Consider the following 17055-nt stretch of genomic DNA (forward strand, 5'->3'; position numbering starts at 1 on the left):
CAAAAATTAACTATTTGTTAATATACACATATACATATATACAACGTTTAAAAGTAATTTTTAAAAATGTACCGAGTGTAAGCACAAAAGGACAGGAGGCAGACCTGGACGGATTCAGAGAAGCCTTTATTCCTTCACAGATTTGGGCATCGTTGGGGCCCATTTTTCAGATGGTGAAAATGGTCGTGAGTTACAGAGGGGATTTTGGTTTTATAGGGTACAATGTTGTAATCACTGGGAGCTGTGTACGTGCAGTTTTGATAGTCAGGGGCTAGTTGAACAGTCTAACACTTTAATTTTGGAAGGTAGTTGTCAAAAGGTTGAAACTCAGTGTTGTCTGGGGAGGTGAGAGTCCAGATCCCAGGGATGAGTAGTCAATTCTTGCCCATTGGTATTTGCTGTGCTTCCACCCCTTTCCCCCAGGGCCCATTGTTCCTTGGCTGGTTTCCCTTCCCTGTCTTAGGATTATTATTTTCCATAACCCTTCACCTAGGTTTCATTAATTACAAATTTTAAAAAGTAGTCCTATAATAGAGTCCAGGAACATGATTTTTTAAATTAAGCAATCTATTGAATATTTAGTATTTTATAATTTTAAAAAGTTTTATTTTTATGTGTTCAATTTTAGAAAAAATATATTTACATTTGAAAATGAATAAACTATGTGTTAAAGGATTATTTAAAATTTTCTGTCTATAAAAGAATGTTTTTAAAATATAACAAAAATTATTTTAAAAAAATCAGATAAAAATACATCTAAAATGTAAAAACTGAATTATCATGCATGAATAACAATGATTATTATTACATTAAGAAGTACAGAAGTATTATATCAAGTTGACAAAAGTTTCTATGTGCTTGTTTTAATTTCTATTCTTATCACATGAAGAAAACATGGGGTATTAAACATGTCCATAGACTACAGTTTGAATAGCACATCATTATTAACCAAGGCAGTAAGAAATGCCCTGGTCATGACCTACTAGTGTAACAGTGGTCCACTTTACCTTTTGAAAATAGCCCTCCTTACTCTGAGGTTTATTTTTAAAAGGACATGATTTATTTCTCTCTTCTAACCTCTCCCCCGCCATAACAAGATTAGGGAGACAGTGCTACCTCTTCTTCCACTAGTTAATTGTCCTTGAATACACCCATCACAGGAAGGATATGTCTGCCAGAGGATCTAGGAAGTGAATATCTCCCAAATTAACAAATGGGTCCTAACACATCATCAGGGTGCCTTGGAACTCCCTACCAGAACACACCTGGAATGCAAACCTTGAAGCGTTTCCTTGAAAGCCCTCTGTTTACTCTGATGGACTGACTCGAAGCCTCTGGGACAGAGTACCCCGGATATCTCTTTTGCTAGCAAAGCGATAAACCTTCTTTTTCCTTTTTTTCAAAACCATGTCCCCCTTATTGGATTGGCACTGGGGATAAGGGCCGAGTTTTTGGTAATATTAATCTAAAACACAATGACAAGAATAAATTTGGATGAATTTTTAAAAACAATTTTACTGTAGTCCTCCCTGCTTACCTGTGGCAAATATATTCTAAGATCCCTAGTTAGTGCTGAAACTTGTTTTTCTATAGAGAAATAACTATGATAAATTTAATGCCTTTTTGTTTTGACTACATACTTATCATGGACTTTGACCATAAATTTTGGGATTCTAAGTGTGACAACCAACTAGAAGAAACTTTTTTCCCTCTTCCCAATTTAAATTTTCCCATATAAATTTTTTTGTTTGTTTTTATCCTAAATCTTAGCATCTTCAATCTATTTTTTCTCTTTGTTAGAGAACTTTCAACATGGACCAGTTATAGGTTCTCATCAAGATAGCCAAATTTCCAACATCACTACTCTCCCACTTTGGGGCATTAAGTAAAATTATTTAAACACAGTGCTGTCATTCAGTGACAATTGATCTGTTACCTACTAAGTGACTAGTGAGCAGGTAGCATATGCAGTGTGATTATGCCAAACAAAGAGACAATTAATGTTCAAGCTTTGGGGAGGGAGATGGAGCAGAATGGCATGAGATTTCATAATGCTACTCAGGATGGAGTGTAATTTGAAACTTATGAATTATTTCTGGAATTTTCCATTTACTATTTCCAGACCATAGTTGACCATGAATAACTAAAACTGAGGAGAGTAAAACCATGGATAATGGACACTATTTAAAGTACTTTACTTTAGAACTTTCATTTTTAAACATTATTATGTCAATTAAGTGACAACGGGCAAATTAAATGTCAAGGTTTGAACTATTAATATTTTTCAAGTCACAGTATCTAGGGAATTGAATCAAGAAGGTCTTGTTCATAGTCTAGAAGGTCAGGTGCTGTACAACAGAAAGCAATATTTAATCTCATATTATACATCTATCATGTCAATTTAGAATGAGAAACATGATGAGTAGTTAATTAAAGTTTCAAATCAAATTTCAACATCTGTCTCTGGGGCAACACATTCTCTTCTAGAAGAGGCATGCAACCCTGGCACTATGCTTCCTGCCAATGGCACCAACTCCATCTTCTCCACCTTCTTGGTCACAGGCCTCCCTGGGCTAGAGACTGTGCGCATCTGGATCTCCATACCCTTCTGTGCCATGTTCCTCATTACCTTGGTGGGCAACATGAGCATCATGACAATTATTTGGCAGGAGCAGACCCTTCATGTGCCTATGTATATCTTCCTGGTCATGCTAGCTATCTCTGATCTAGGACTGTCCCTCTTCACCTTCCCCACCATGTTGAGGATCTTCTGGTTGAATGCTCGAGAGTTGACCTTCTCTGCTTGCTTCACCCAAATGTTCTTTATTCACACTTTCCAGGACTTTGAGTCAGCCATCATTCTGGCAATGGCCTTTGACCGCTATGTGGCCATCTCTCACCCACTGCATTATTCCTCCATCCTTACCAATAGCATCATTGCCAGGATAGGTTTGGCTATTGTTGTGCGAACCTTGGCTGTGCAAGTGCCTCTCCCCGTGCTCTTGAGGAGGCTGTGCTTCTGTCGCTCCAACATACTTTCTCACTCCTACTGCCTACATCCTGACATCATAAAGCTCTCCTGCTCTGATACCAGGACCAATAGCATCTGTGGACTCTTTGTGGTGCTCTCTACTATGGGACTCGATTTTCTCCTCATTCTCCTTTCTTATGTGTTGATTCTCAACACTGTGTTGCGCATTGCATCTCATGGTGGCCGCCTCAAGACTCTCAGCACCTGCATCTCCCACCTGTGTGCTGTGATCCTCTTCTTCACACCCATGATCTGCCTGTCCATGCTGCACCGCTTTGGCCCAAGCCTTCCATCACACGTCTATGTGACCATGGCCAACATGCACTTCCTCATTCCCCCTGTGATGAACCCCATTGTGTATGTGGTGAAAACCAAGCAGATGCAGGATAAAATTCTGAAATTCTTCATTAAATAAGTACCAGAACAGTCCAACATCACATTTATAACATAAAACTTGGTAAACAAATAAGATACTAAATGCTTGGTGATCCAACTCTTTTGTCTGATTGTTTTTTAACCTACCTCTGTGTAGATATGGAGACAAAGGCATTAAAAATCCCAGTAATTGTATTTTGCAAATTGAACAAGGTATGCTTTTCTTTTTCAGCCCTAACTCTTGTTTAAATTCATCATGTAAGTCTCCTTTATACAATTGCTTTTTATTTCAAATGCTCTGTATTTTCTTTCTTTCTTTTTTAAATCTCATAACATGTCTTGTATTTTTCTCTTATGCTTTCTGCAAAAGAAGCCTTTCATTAGACTCTGTTTAGACTATGTTCAGACTGTGTTGATTCATCTTTTAAATTCAACATTTAGGTAGATTTTATACATATAAAGTGGATTTTCCTTCCACAGTTCTTCAGGTCAAATAATTTGTGACTTCTTATAGAGCAGCACGGACTGGAATAGCTATGGTGAGTAGGAGATAAGAGATTTTCTAATCTGGTTAGATGAAAAAAAAGTTGGAATAACTAATTCTTTAAAGTGTTCTTATGAAAGACCACTTTAATAAAATGATACAGTTGTTGGTATGGCTGACTCTAAAACTCAGAGGATAGAAAACTAATTTATAAAGTGCTCATAATGCCAGATGATAATTTTCCCATCTGTGTCTTCTCTTTTTGTTATGGTTTAGATATTAGGTGTCCCCCAAAAGATCATGCGTGAGACAATACAAGAAGGTTTAGAGATGAAATGATTTGTGTTATAAGAGTTTCAACCTAATGAGTGCAGTAATCCTCTGATAGGAATTAATTTGGTAGTAACTTTAGGCTGGAGAAGGTGGGTCCCTGGGAACGTGCCTTTGGGCTATGTACCTTGTCCTTGCTGAGCAGAACTCTTGCACTCTCTGCTCCCTCATGGGATGTCTTGAGCCACTCTTCGTCACCACTATTTCACCATGATAGTCTGTGTTACTTCAGGCCCGAGGAACAGAGTCAACGACCTCTATGGACTTAGATCTCTGAAAGTGTGAGCTCTTAAATAAACTTTGCCTCTTCTGATTGTTCTTGTCAGGTATTTGGATCACAGCAGTGAAAAAGCTGACTAAAACAGAAATTGGTACAGAGAAGCAGGGTCATTGCTGTGACTAACCTAACCATGGGGTTTAGAAACTTTTGGAGTTTTTTGGAATGTGGGGGAGGAATTTTTGGGAAGTTTAGAGATGCAAACTGGAAAAGCTTTAGAATGTTGTAAATGGAGCTTAATGGATGAGTTTGGTGGGAGTTCAGATCAGAATGTCAATCTTTTTTTTTCTAATTTATTTTTATTGTAAACAACAGAATGTCAATCTTATCATGAATAAAACAGAGTGGGCTCATGAGGTTTCAGAGGAGAAGGAGGACTCTATTAGAAATTGAACCAGAAGTCATTCATAGTATGTTCTGGATAAGAAGTTGTCTTCATTTTGCCCAAGTCCTGAGATTTCCTGTAAGGCCGAATTTAAAAGCAATTGACTTATTAATTTGGTGGAAGAAATTTCTAGACAGCACAGCACTCAGTTTGTGCCATGGATATTGTTGGAAGCTTTTAGTCAAATTTATTGTGCTATTCAGGAGCAGAAGACAGAGTACTTGAAATTTTGTACTTGAAATGTGGGAGTAAAATTGGGGCTTAGGAAGTTGCAATTGTTAAAGATGTTACCTCCACTGAAACGATTCTAAAGACTTTGCCCAGAGAAAATAAGAAAGATGGCTTGAGGTACTGGCAAGACCACACCCATCTCAGGCTCCAGGGAGTAAAAGTAAAAATTCCTTTGCGAAGAGACCTGTGGGGCACCCTGCTTCCACCGGGTGGCCTAGGAATTTGTTTCACTATGCTCAGTCATCCAGACACTCAGAGGTTGCTGCAGCCCAGGTACCTGAAGACTTGATACTGCAAAGATGGCAGCAGACCTTGGGGTCAACCACGTGGTGCTGGTTTTGAAGGAATACAGGATGCTGGAGTTAGGGGGTAATAGAAGCTTCCACTGAGATTTTAAAGGAAGCCAGGCAAAGTGCAGCAGGATTAGCGTTCCTGTGGACAGCCCCTGAGCAGCAATGCAGGGACACGTGAGGAGGAAGTCAAAGCCACAGTGGAGAGCCTTGAGATTAAGAAATGCCAGTATTTGCAGGTAAATGTATGCAGTTGGAGAATATCATGCTAAGTGAGATAAGCCAATCCCAAAAACCCAAAGGCTGAATGATCTCTCTGATAAGTGGCTGATGACACATAATGGGGGACGTGGTGCAAGGGGGAAGCAAGAATGGAGGAAGGATGGATTGTATAGAGGAAAAAGAGGGATGAGAAGGGGGAGGAAAAATAACAGAATGAGACAGACATCATTACCCTATGTACATGTATGATCACACAAATGGTGCAACTCTACTTCATGTACGACCAGAGAAACAACAGTTGTACCCCATTTGTGTACAATGAATAAGAAAGAAAGAAAGAAAGAAAGAAAGAAAGAAAGAAAGAAAGAAAGAAAGAAAGAAAGAAGGAAAGAAAGAAAGAAAGAAATGCCAGTACTATGGAAAGCTACAGAAATCAATCATAAACAATCCATGTAGGCTTCAACCAGCAAAGCCACAAGGGCAGGGATACACAAGCCCTTTGAAGAGAACAGTACAATGCCATGTGTCCTAGATGCTGGCTATGGAGCTGTAGGACTTGTTTGCCCCCCTGGATTTTAGACTTTCTTTGGTCCCGTCCCTTCTTTCTATGTCCATATATATTGTTTTTGGAATGAAGATTTTTACTCTGCACATTTATATATTGCATGTATGTAACTTACTTTTGATTTTTACAGGGCACATGGTGAGAATTTGCCTTGAGTCTCAAAGAGGACTTTGGACTTGAACTTTTAATAATGCTAAAACTGTTGAGACTATGGGGACTTTTGAAAACAGTTTAAATGTATTTTTCATTGTGAGATAAACATGATATTTGGGATCCCAGGGAAGAATGCTATGGCTGAGATATTAAGTATCCCCCAAAAGCTCAAGTACAGAATAATTCAACAAGGTTTAGAGATGGAATCATTGGGTTACAAGAGGTTTAAGCCTAGTCAGTCAGTAATCACCTGATAGGGATTAATTTGGTGGCAACTATAGGCAAGTAGGGTGTAAATGAAGGAGGTGGGTCCCTAGAGGCATGCCTTTGGGGTATATAATTTGTGGGGTTTGTTTAGCAGAACTCTCTCTGCTTTCTTGTGAGATGTTCTGAGTCACTTTCCTCTGCCACATTCTTCTGTCATCATGTTCTGCCTCACCTCAGGCCCAGGGCTATGGAGTTGGTCATCTTGCACTGAGACCTCTTAAACCATAAGCCCCCAAACGTTTCCTCCTCTGACTTCTTGTTGAGTCTTTTTTTCACAGCAGCAAAAAACTAAGTAAAACACTTATCCATGAATAAGAATAATAGCTGCATCCTTGACCTGGTCTAGAGAAAACTCTTAAAATTTGCAATTATGGAATAAAATATTTGGCATACAAAAGAATTGACAATGATTACTGAATTATTTAAGCCATAATTAATCTCTCTTATATGTAAGACAGACATCATGTTGAAAATATTAATTAGATGGCTGTGATGACCCTGTAAAAAGATGTATTTTAGGCTGAATTCAGTACAATGATATGTTGCTGTATTTAAAGCATCTCTGTTAATCATGAATTTATCAATATGCTTCACCGTAAGATATATATGCCATTATACATCATTTTGAACATATGAGCCTTATAACTTTCTGTTTTGATTTTCCTATATACTATACTTCGTATCATTTTTCTCACTATAATTTTATGTCTATTAATCATAACTGGTGTGTTTACTATTTATCAATGGACCCCTCTGCAGGTACCTATAGTCAACTTTTCTATGGAACTTTTTCCTCCAGAAAAAAATACTCAATGCATTTTTGCTGTAATAATAGTAAAGAAAGATTACATTGCAATATAGGTCACAGAAAAAAATAAAATCTTAACTGAATCTCTTGTTGGAGTGTAAATTTTCCCACATAATCATCATTTATATAATCAACATTATCATCTTTTTTATCATCATCATCACTTTGTTCAATACCATTACCATTGACAGGATAACAGGGTTTACTTTGTATCCAGTGGCATCATGCCCAAATGTTTTATGTGTAAATTTGTGTCATACGGAATGTACAAAATAGCTGCCAAAACTACAACAAAGAATTTTGTTGTCCAAGATTTTTCATGAGATTAGTTTTACAATGAGGTTATTCAAAGATAGAATGCTCTGCAAAACCAAGCACTTACTGGTCCTCCAAGTGTTCAAAACACTCTATTTGGAGGTTTCAAGATGGCGGCCTAGAGGGTGGCTGCATTTCATGTTGCTCCAGGACTCAGGATTCAAAAGAGGAGATATTGAGATGCTTGGGACCAACTCAAAGCAGCCGGGTGACTCTCACCCCTTGGGGAGGCATCCCGGATGGGACTGTGGTCCCGGAACGAAGGAAACTTTGTGAAGTAGAACTGCCGGCGAGACGCCCCTCTCCCCGCTGGAGCAGTGAACTCGGAGAGCTGGGAGCGCCGTAAAGGAGGCCGCTCGGCACAGCGCTGGAACTCGGAGCAACCACTGAGGCTCCGGCGGCTGCCCAGGGGAAGAGTGGCGAGGAGAGCTGTGTGGACTCAGGACACTGGGGCCTGCCCTGAGGAGGAGGAGGAGGAGCGTGGCCACTTGGATTCGGAGTGACTGCACCAGAGCTACAGGCGGTTGCCAGAGGAGAAGCTGCACGGCGAGCTGTATGGACTCAGAACGATGCTTCTGAACCCCGGGGCCTGCCCTGAGGACGAGTAGGAGGAAGAGGAGCGCGGCCGCTTGGATTCGGGGAGACTACACCAGAGCTGCAGGCAGTTGCCAGAGGAGGGGCTGCGTGGCGAGCTGTTTGGACTCTGACCACTTCTGAACCCCGGGGCCTGCCCGGAGGAGTAGGAGGAGGAGGAGGAGGAGTGCGGCGGGTCCTTTGGACTCGCAGTGACTGCATTAGCGCTCCAGGCGGCTGCTCAGAGGAGAAGGCGAGTGGTGAGTTGTTTGGACTTAAAGGGACAGCTCCTGAACACAGGGGGGCTGCCTGGAGGAGAAGCGTGATGGGACGCTTGGTCTTGAGTGGCCGCACCAGAGCTCCGGGCGGTTGCCCAGAGGACCCGTGCTGTGGGTCACGTGGACTCAGAGCCACTCAGAGTGACCGCTCCTGAACACCCCGGGGGTTATCTGGAGAAGGAGGAGGAACGGGGAGGGTCACTTCGACTCGGAGTGATTCATTGCCCAGGGCTATGGGTGGTTGGTGGGAGGAGGAGGCACGCAGTGAGTTTCTTGGACTTCTAGTGACCGCACCGGAATACTGGGCGGCAGTTTGGAGGAAGAGGCGTGTGGCAGGTCTCTGGGATTCAGAGCGATTGTACAGGGCCCCAGGTGGCTGCTCAGAGGAGGGGCCGCATAGCCAGGCTATTAGGCGCAGAGCAGGGTCCCAGGATCTAGGAGGCTTCTTGGTGGAAGAGCCGCACAGAGACAGGCTTAGGGCGGAGCGAAGGTTCCAGGCCTGCAGGCAGATTCTCTGAGGAAGGGCAGCCTAAGGAGAGTCATCTGCAAAGGGTGAGGCTCCCAGACCCAGGAGGTAGGGCCGGGCCCCTGGGAACTTTACAGAGGAAGGCAGCCCAGCCCAGGCGGTAACTGTAAATTGAGGGGAACCTCTAGGAGGGAACTGACCAGCGAGACCTCCCCACTGGGTGAGTCTTCCCTGCTGGGTGAGGTTTCCCCACAAGGACGGTAAAACCAGAGACTCAGGCCCAAACAGGCTTTGCCTCAGCCCACAGCCTAGGTCCCCTTTGGATAACCATTGGTCAACAAGTGGAGGCACCTCTGCCCACTAGCAGGGATTATACCCCACCTGAAGGACACCACTCCTAGAGAGGCAGCTTCCTTGTGGAGCACCGCATTATCAACTTCCTCCAAGACTTCAGCCTACTGAAGGCTAAGGGGGGATATGTATAGAAATCTTCAGGGACATTGTAAGTCAATAGAGGAAATCTGCAATATCTCAGCGGTCCTCTGATACCTGAACAATATGAGAAAACAAGGAAAGAAAATGCTGCAAAAAAATCTAGATGTTACATCAATAAAACCCAGTGACAGCATGGCAGAAGAAATGACAGAAAAGGACTTCAGAATGTACATAATTAAAATGATCAGAGAAGCAAACGATGAGATGAAAGAGCAAATGCACGCACTGAATGATGAGATGAATGAGCAAATGCAAGCATTGATTGATCGCACCAATCGACAGTTAAAAGAGCAAATACAGGAAGCAAAAGATCATTTCAATAAACAGTTAGAGATATTGAAAAAAAAACCAAACAGAAATCCTTGACATGAAGGATACAATAAACCAAATTAAGAACTCCATAGAAAGCATATCCAGTACGATAGAACACCTGGAAGACAGAACCTCAGACATTGAAGACAAAATATTTAACCTTGAAAACAAAGTTGAACAAACAGAGAACATGGTAAGAAATCATGAACAGAATCTAGAAGAACTATGGGATATCATGAAAGGGCCAAATTTAAGAATTATTGGGATTGAGGAAGGCCTAGAGAAACAAGCCAAAGGAATGAACAACCTATTCAATGAAATAATATCAGAAAATTTCCCAAATCTGAAGAATGAAATAGAAAATCAAGTTCAAGAGGCTTATAGGACTCCAAATACACAAAATTACAACAGACCCACACCAAGGCACATTATAATGAAAATACCGAACATACAAAATAAAGACAGAATTTTAAAGGCTGTGAGAGAAAAGAACCAAATTACATTCAGGGGGAAACCAATACCGATATCAGCAGATTTTTCAATCCAGACCCTAAAAGCTAGAAGGGCCTGGAACAACATTTTTCAAGCCCTGAAAGAAAATGGATGCCAACCAAGAATCTTATACCCAGCAAAACATACCTGCAAATTTGACGATGAAATAAAATCCTTCCATGATAAACAAAAGCTAAAATAATTTACAAAAAGAAAGCCAGCATTACAGAACATTCTCAGCAAAATATTCCATGAGGAAGAGATGAAAAACAAAGAAGCAAATCAGCAAAGGGAGGAATTATCCTAAAGGAATTGTCAAATAAAGGAGGAAACAAGTTGTGTCAAACAAATAAATAAATAAAATTTAAAAAATGAACCAAATGACCGGGAAACCAAATCATATCTCTATAATAACCCTGAATGTTAATGGCCTGAATTCATCAATCAAAAGACATAGACTGGCAGACTGGATTAAAAAGAAAGATCCAACAATATGTTGCCTGCAAGATACTCACCTCATAGAAAAAGATACCCATAGACTAAAGGTGAAAGGATGGGGAAAAACATACCATGCACATGGACTCAGCAAAAAAGCTGGAGTATCCATCCTCATTTCCGATAATGTGGACTTCAAGCCAAAGTTAGTCAGAAGGGATAAAGAAGGTCATTTCATACTGCTTAAGGGAAGCATAAATCAGCAAGATATAACAATCATAAACATCTATGCCCCAAACAGTGGCTCATCCATGTATGTCAAACAAATCCTTCTCAATTTCAGAAACCAAATAGACCATAACACAATAATACTAGGTGATTTTAACACGCCTCTCTCACCACTGGACAGATCTTCCAGACAAAAATTGAACAAAGAAACCATAGATCTCAATAACACAATCAATAATTTAGACTTAACGGACATTTATAGAATATACCATCCAACCAAGAGTGAATACACTTTCTTCTCAGCAGCACATGGATCCTTCTCTGAAATAGACCATATATTATGCCACAAAGCTAATGTTAGCAAATACAAGAAGATAGAGACACTAGCATGTATTCTATCAGATCATAATGGATTGAAGTTAGAAATAAATGAAAGAGTAAAACACAGAAACTATCCCAACATCTGGAGATTAAACAATATGCTATTATATGATGAATGGATAACAGAAGATATTAGGAAGGAAATTGAAAAATTCTTAGAGGTAAATGAGAACAAAGAAACATCATATCAAAATCTCTGGGACACTATGAAAGCAGTACTTAGAGGGAAATTTATTTCATGGAGCACATTTAATAAAAGAAGTAAAACTCAACAAATAAACGACCTAACACTACAGCTCAAAGCCCTAGAAAAAGAAGAACAGAACAGCACCAAAAGTAGTAGAAGACAGGAAATAGTTAAACTCAGAGCTGAAATCAATGAAATTGAAACAAAAGAAACAATACAAAAAATTGACAAAATAAATAGTTGGTTCTTTGAAAAAATAAACAAAATTGATAAACCTTTAGCCACACTAACAAAGGGAAGACGAGAGAAAACCCAAATCACTAAAATTCGGAATGAACAAGGAAATATCACAACAGACACGATTGAAATACAAAACATAATTAGAAGCTATTTTGAAAATCTATACTCCAACAAAATAGAAAATTTTGAAGGCATCAACAGGTTTCCAGAGACATATGAATTGCCTAAACTGAAGGAGGAGGACATAAACAATTTAAATAGACCAATTTCAAGTACTGAAATAGAAGAAGTCATCAAAAACCTACCAACAAAGAAAAGTCCGGGAACAGATGGGTTCTCAGCCGAGTTCTACAAAACCTTTAAAGAAGAGCTCATTCCAATACTTCTCAAAGTATTCCATAAAATAGAAGAGGAGGGAACCCTCCCAAACTCATTCTATGAAGCCAATATCACCCTGATACCTAAACCAGACAGAGACTCATCAAGGAAAGAAAATTTCAGACCAATATCCTTAATGAACATCGATGCAAAAATTCTCAACAAAATTTTAGCAAATCGCATACAAAAACATATTAAAAAGATAGTGCACCATGATCAAGTTGGTTTCATCCCAGGGATGCAAGGTTGGTTCAACATCAGGAAATCAATAAACGTAATTCACCACATTAATAGACTTAAAGTCAAGAATCACATGATTATTTCAATAGATGCAGAAAAAGCATTTGATAAAATACAGCACCTCTTCATGCTCAAAACACTAGAAAAAATAGGGATAGTGGGAACATTCCTTAACATTGTAAAGGCCATTTATGCTAAGCCCATGGCTATTATCATTCTAAATGATGAAAAACTGAAAGCATTCCCCCTAAAAACTGGAACAAGGCAGGGATGCCCTCTTTCACCACTTCTATTCAACATCATTCTTGAGACTCTGGCCAGAGCAATTAGACAAACCAAAGAGATTAAAGGGATACGAATTGGAAAAGAAGAACTCAAACTATCCCTGTTCGCTGATGACATGATTATATATTTAGAGGAACCTGAAAATTCCACCAGAAAACTCTTAGAACTCATAAGTGAATTCAGTAAAGTAGCACGTTACAAGATCAATGCCCATAAATCCAACGCATTTTTATACATAAGTGATGAATCTTCAGAAAGAGAAATTAGGAAAACTACTCCATTCACAATAGCCTCGAAAAAAATAAAATACTTGGGAATCAATCTCACAAAAGAGGTGAAAGACCTCTACAATGAGAACTATACAACACTAAAGAAAGAAATTAAAGAACACCTTAGAAGATGGAAAGATCTTCCATGTTCTTGGATAGGAAGAATTAATATTGTCAAAATGGCCATACTACCTAAAGTGCTATACAAATTCAATGCAATTCCAATTAAAATGCCAATGACGTACCTTACAGAAATAGAGCAAGCAATTATCAAATTCATCTGGAAGAATAAGAAACCCAGAATAGCTAAAGCAATCCTTAGCAGGAAGAGTGAAACAGGGGGTATTGCAATACCAGATCTTCAACTCTACTACAAAGCAATAGTAACAAAAACGGCATGGTATTGGTACCAAAATAGAAAGGTAGATCAATGGTATAGAATAGAGGACACGGACACAAATTCAAATAAATACAATTTTCTCATACTAGACAAAGGTGCCAAAAATATGCAATGGAGAAAAGATAGCCTCTTCACCAAGTGGTGCTGGGAGAATTGGAAATCCATATGCAACAGAATGAAACTAAACCCCTATCTCTCACCATGCACGAAACTCAACTCAAAATGGATTAAGGACCTCGGAATCAGACCAGAGACCCTGCAGATTATAGAAGAAAAAGTAGGTCCAAATCTTCACCTTGTTGGTCTAGGATCAGACTTCCTTAACAGGACTCCCATAGCACAAGAAATAAAAGCTAGAATCAACCACTGGGATAGATTCAAACTTAAAAGCTTTCTCTCAGCAAAGGAAACTATCAGCAATGCGATGAAAGCGCCTACAGAGTGGGAGAATATCTTTGCCAATCATACTTCAGATAGAGCACTAATGTGCAGAATCTATAAAGAACTCAAAAAACTTTACTCCAAGATTTCAAATAATCCAGTCGACAAATGGGCTAAGGAAATGAACAGACACTTCACAGAAGAAGATCTACAAGCAATCAACAAACATATGGAAAAATGTTCAACATCTCTGGTAATAAGAGAAATGCAAATCAAAACCACCCTAAGATTCCATCTCACCCCAATCAGAATGGCGATTATCAAGAATACGAGCAACAACAGGTGTTGGCGAGGATGTGGGGAGAAAGGTACACTCATACATTGCTGGTGGGGCTGCAAATTAGTGCAGCCACTCTGGAACGCAGTGTGGAGATTCCTTAGAAAACTTGGAATGGACCCGCCAGTTGACCCAGCTATCCCACTCCTTGGCCTATACCCAAAGGACTTAAAATCAGCATACTACAGAGATACAGCCACATCAATGTTCATAGCTGCTCAATTCACAATAGCCAGACTGTGGAACCAACCTAGATGCCCTTCAATTGATGAGTGGATAAAGAAACTGTGGTATATATATACAATGGAATATTACTCAGCCATAAAGAATGATAAAATTATGGCATTTGCAGGCAAATGGATGAAATTGGAGAATATCATGCTAAGTGAGATAAGCCAATCTCAAAAAGCCAAAGGACGAATGATATCGCTAATAAGTGGAGGATGACACATAATGGGGGGGAGGGAAGGGTTAGTGTTAGGGTTGGAGTTGGGGTTAGGGAGGGGGGAAGTATGGAGGAAGGAAGTACTGTATAGAGGGTAAAGAGGGGTGGGAGGGGTGGGGGGAAGGGAAAAAAATAACAGCATGAATCAAACAACATTACTCTATGTAAATTTATGATTACACAAATGGTATGCCTTTACTCCATGTACAAACAGAGAAACAACATGTATCCCATTTGTTTACAATAAAAAAAAAAATTAAAAAAAACAAAAGGCTCTATTTGACCATTAACTCTTCTGAATCATATGGAATATTAGCTTTGGATGAACTGTAAAACTATTTCTATCCTAGACTTTGAATAAATATGTATGGAACAATAAAATATTAAAATTTTAGATAGACCACCCTCATTTTTTCTTCTAAGTTTTTGAATGTTCTAAATATTTGGTCAAAAACTTTTGAGTCTTGAAATTCATCTTGTACAGGGTAAGACAAGTGATTTTTGTATCATGTGTGAAGGATATGGAAATGACAATCCCCAAAACAGTGGCTTGGGAAGAGGGAGGGAAGAAGCAGGCAAAACATTGCTCCTTTCCCAATACATGCTTTCCCAGTGACAAGACAATCCCTGGGAAGGAGCTATACATCAAGCCTAAAATGACACTCTTTGGGAAGAAGCCAAAACATTGATCTTTCCCCAAATAAATTATTTTCCAGCAATAGTACAGTAGACCTTGGAGGGAAAGAGGTAAGCACTAAATGCTAGACTCTGGACCCTCCATCCTTGTCCAGTAAAAAAAAATTTCAAAATCTCACAACCTGTTTCCTGAGTGCCCAAACTGATATGTTCTGTCAAAGTCTTAAATGGTTAAGTCACTTCTCAGTGTAACCTATATAAGCAAAGATTCCTCCTGTAACCAGGGGCCATTTTCTACCCAGAAAGTGAGCCCTCTGGTGCGTATTTCTGCTGCTGAATAAAAGGCACAACTCATCCATGAAGTTGGCTCCCATCCAAGTTATTTTGTAAGGCCCCCAAAAAGGAAACCCCAACTCTGTCCTATGGATCCACGGCAACCCCAATCAACCGCAGGAGGCGCCACTTGATGCAAACCGCAAGAGGCTTTTATTCCAGTGCGCTGGGACCCAACTCGGAGTTGAGTCCCTAGCAGAAAATCTTGTAGGTTTATAAAGGCAGAGACCACACATCGGGAGGGGTCGCACATGAAAGGGAGAAAAAGGGGAAAAAAAAGAAAAAAATGGGGGAACAAAGCTGCCGGGAAATTCCAAAGGGGGTCTGAGTTGTCTGATAACATACAACATGTTTCACAATGTTTTACAACAGGGCATAGATTCTGGTCAATAGTTTCTGGTAATCCTACTGTTTGAGCACTATCTGGCTATCTGGCTCAATTTACCCTTTTACAGTTTTTACTCCTTGTTTGGGGCTGATTCCTGGAACAGCTTTAAGGGCTTTGTTCCCGTCACTGGGAGGGAGACCTTAGGGAGTTGAGATAAAACAGACAGCTTAAAAAATGTCCATTCTTTCAATTTGTATTTTCATCATGGTGCCAAAACTGTTTTGGTTATTTTTGCTTACAATGTATATGTTTGATAGTGATGTTGATGTACTAATTGTCTACTTTACCCTGAATTTCCTTTTTTTTTTTTTATTTGCTTTTTTATTTATACACTGCATTTTGATTTGTTGTACACAAATGGGGTACAACTTTTACCCTGAATTTCTTGAAGACTTGAAGAACTGTGAATTAAAAAAAAGTTTGTGTCCTCAAAGTAGTTTGTTTTCTTGATGCTGTTATTTAAGTAAGGGCAAAAGGAAACTGATAAATGAATATCAAATATCTGGAATTGAAAAGAACCATGAAACCATAAAATTCACAGTGCTGATTTACAGTTTGTTAATTTACATTTACAAACTTTTCCTAAATTTGCTGTATCAACATTTCTGTTGCCAGAACTCTCTTAGCATCATTCATAAGCAGTGTGATCTTCAAGTCCAGCATGTTAATCTGTAGCATAATTTTCTGTTTTGTAAACAAACTCACTCCTTAAGGAGTTTGACCTTGAGATGGCTCCTCTTAGTCCTTCAAAACTTCCGAAAAAATCTTTAGCAAACAGCATTATTGATCATATACCCTCTTTCAAAAGCCTTACTTCTAACTTTCTTCTGTGAAAATAAATTTGGAATCAATTTAAATATATTTTCTACTCTTACATCTGTTCTTTTGAGTTCTAATTAAGACTAGCAATAGCTCTTTTCACATTGGAATGACTAAAAATTATGATCTTTAATTCTCTTGACTTTTCAGTACTTGTAATATATTCTTAATGCTTAGTAACTCTATGTGTAATCCATGGATAAAATTTCAAATATTGGCAGCTTTCCTCCAAACACTTGTACTTCTCATTATTCCCTCTCTTCAGTTTCACTCAGATAAAGCTTTTATTTCTGGCATTAAATTATTCTTTTGAATTTGAAAAAA

The 17055-nt window shown here is 39.3% G+C and overlaps 1 protein-coding gene across 1 annotated transcript; it reads left to right on the plus strand.

The window, feature by feature from the left end:
* Window positions 1-2510: 2510 nt before the first annotated feature.
* Window positions 2511-3446, plus strand: LOC306640524 (olfactory receptor 51G2-like; the record flags this gene model as incomplete). Its single annotated transcript, XM_079104809.1, has 1 exon — window positions 2511-3446. The coding sequence occupies one exon, from the start codon at window positions 2511-2513 to the stop codon at window positions 3444-3446; it is 936 nt and encodes a 311-aa protein (XP_078960935.1).
* Between the last annotated feature and the right edge of the window lie 13609 nt (window positions 3447-17055).

The sequence above is a fragment of the Sciurus vulgaris genome (genome assembly GCF_902686455.1).
Source record: "Sciurus vulgaris genome assembly, chromosome: 11".
In the NCBI taxonomy this organism is placed as follows: domain Eukaryota; kingdom Metazoa; phylum Chordata; class Mammalia; order Rodentia; family Sciuridae; genus Sciurus; species Sciurus vulgaris.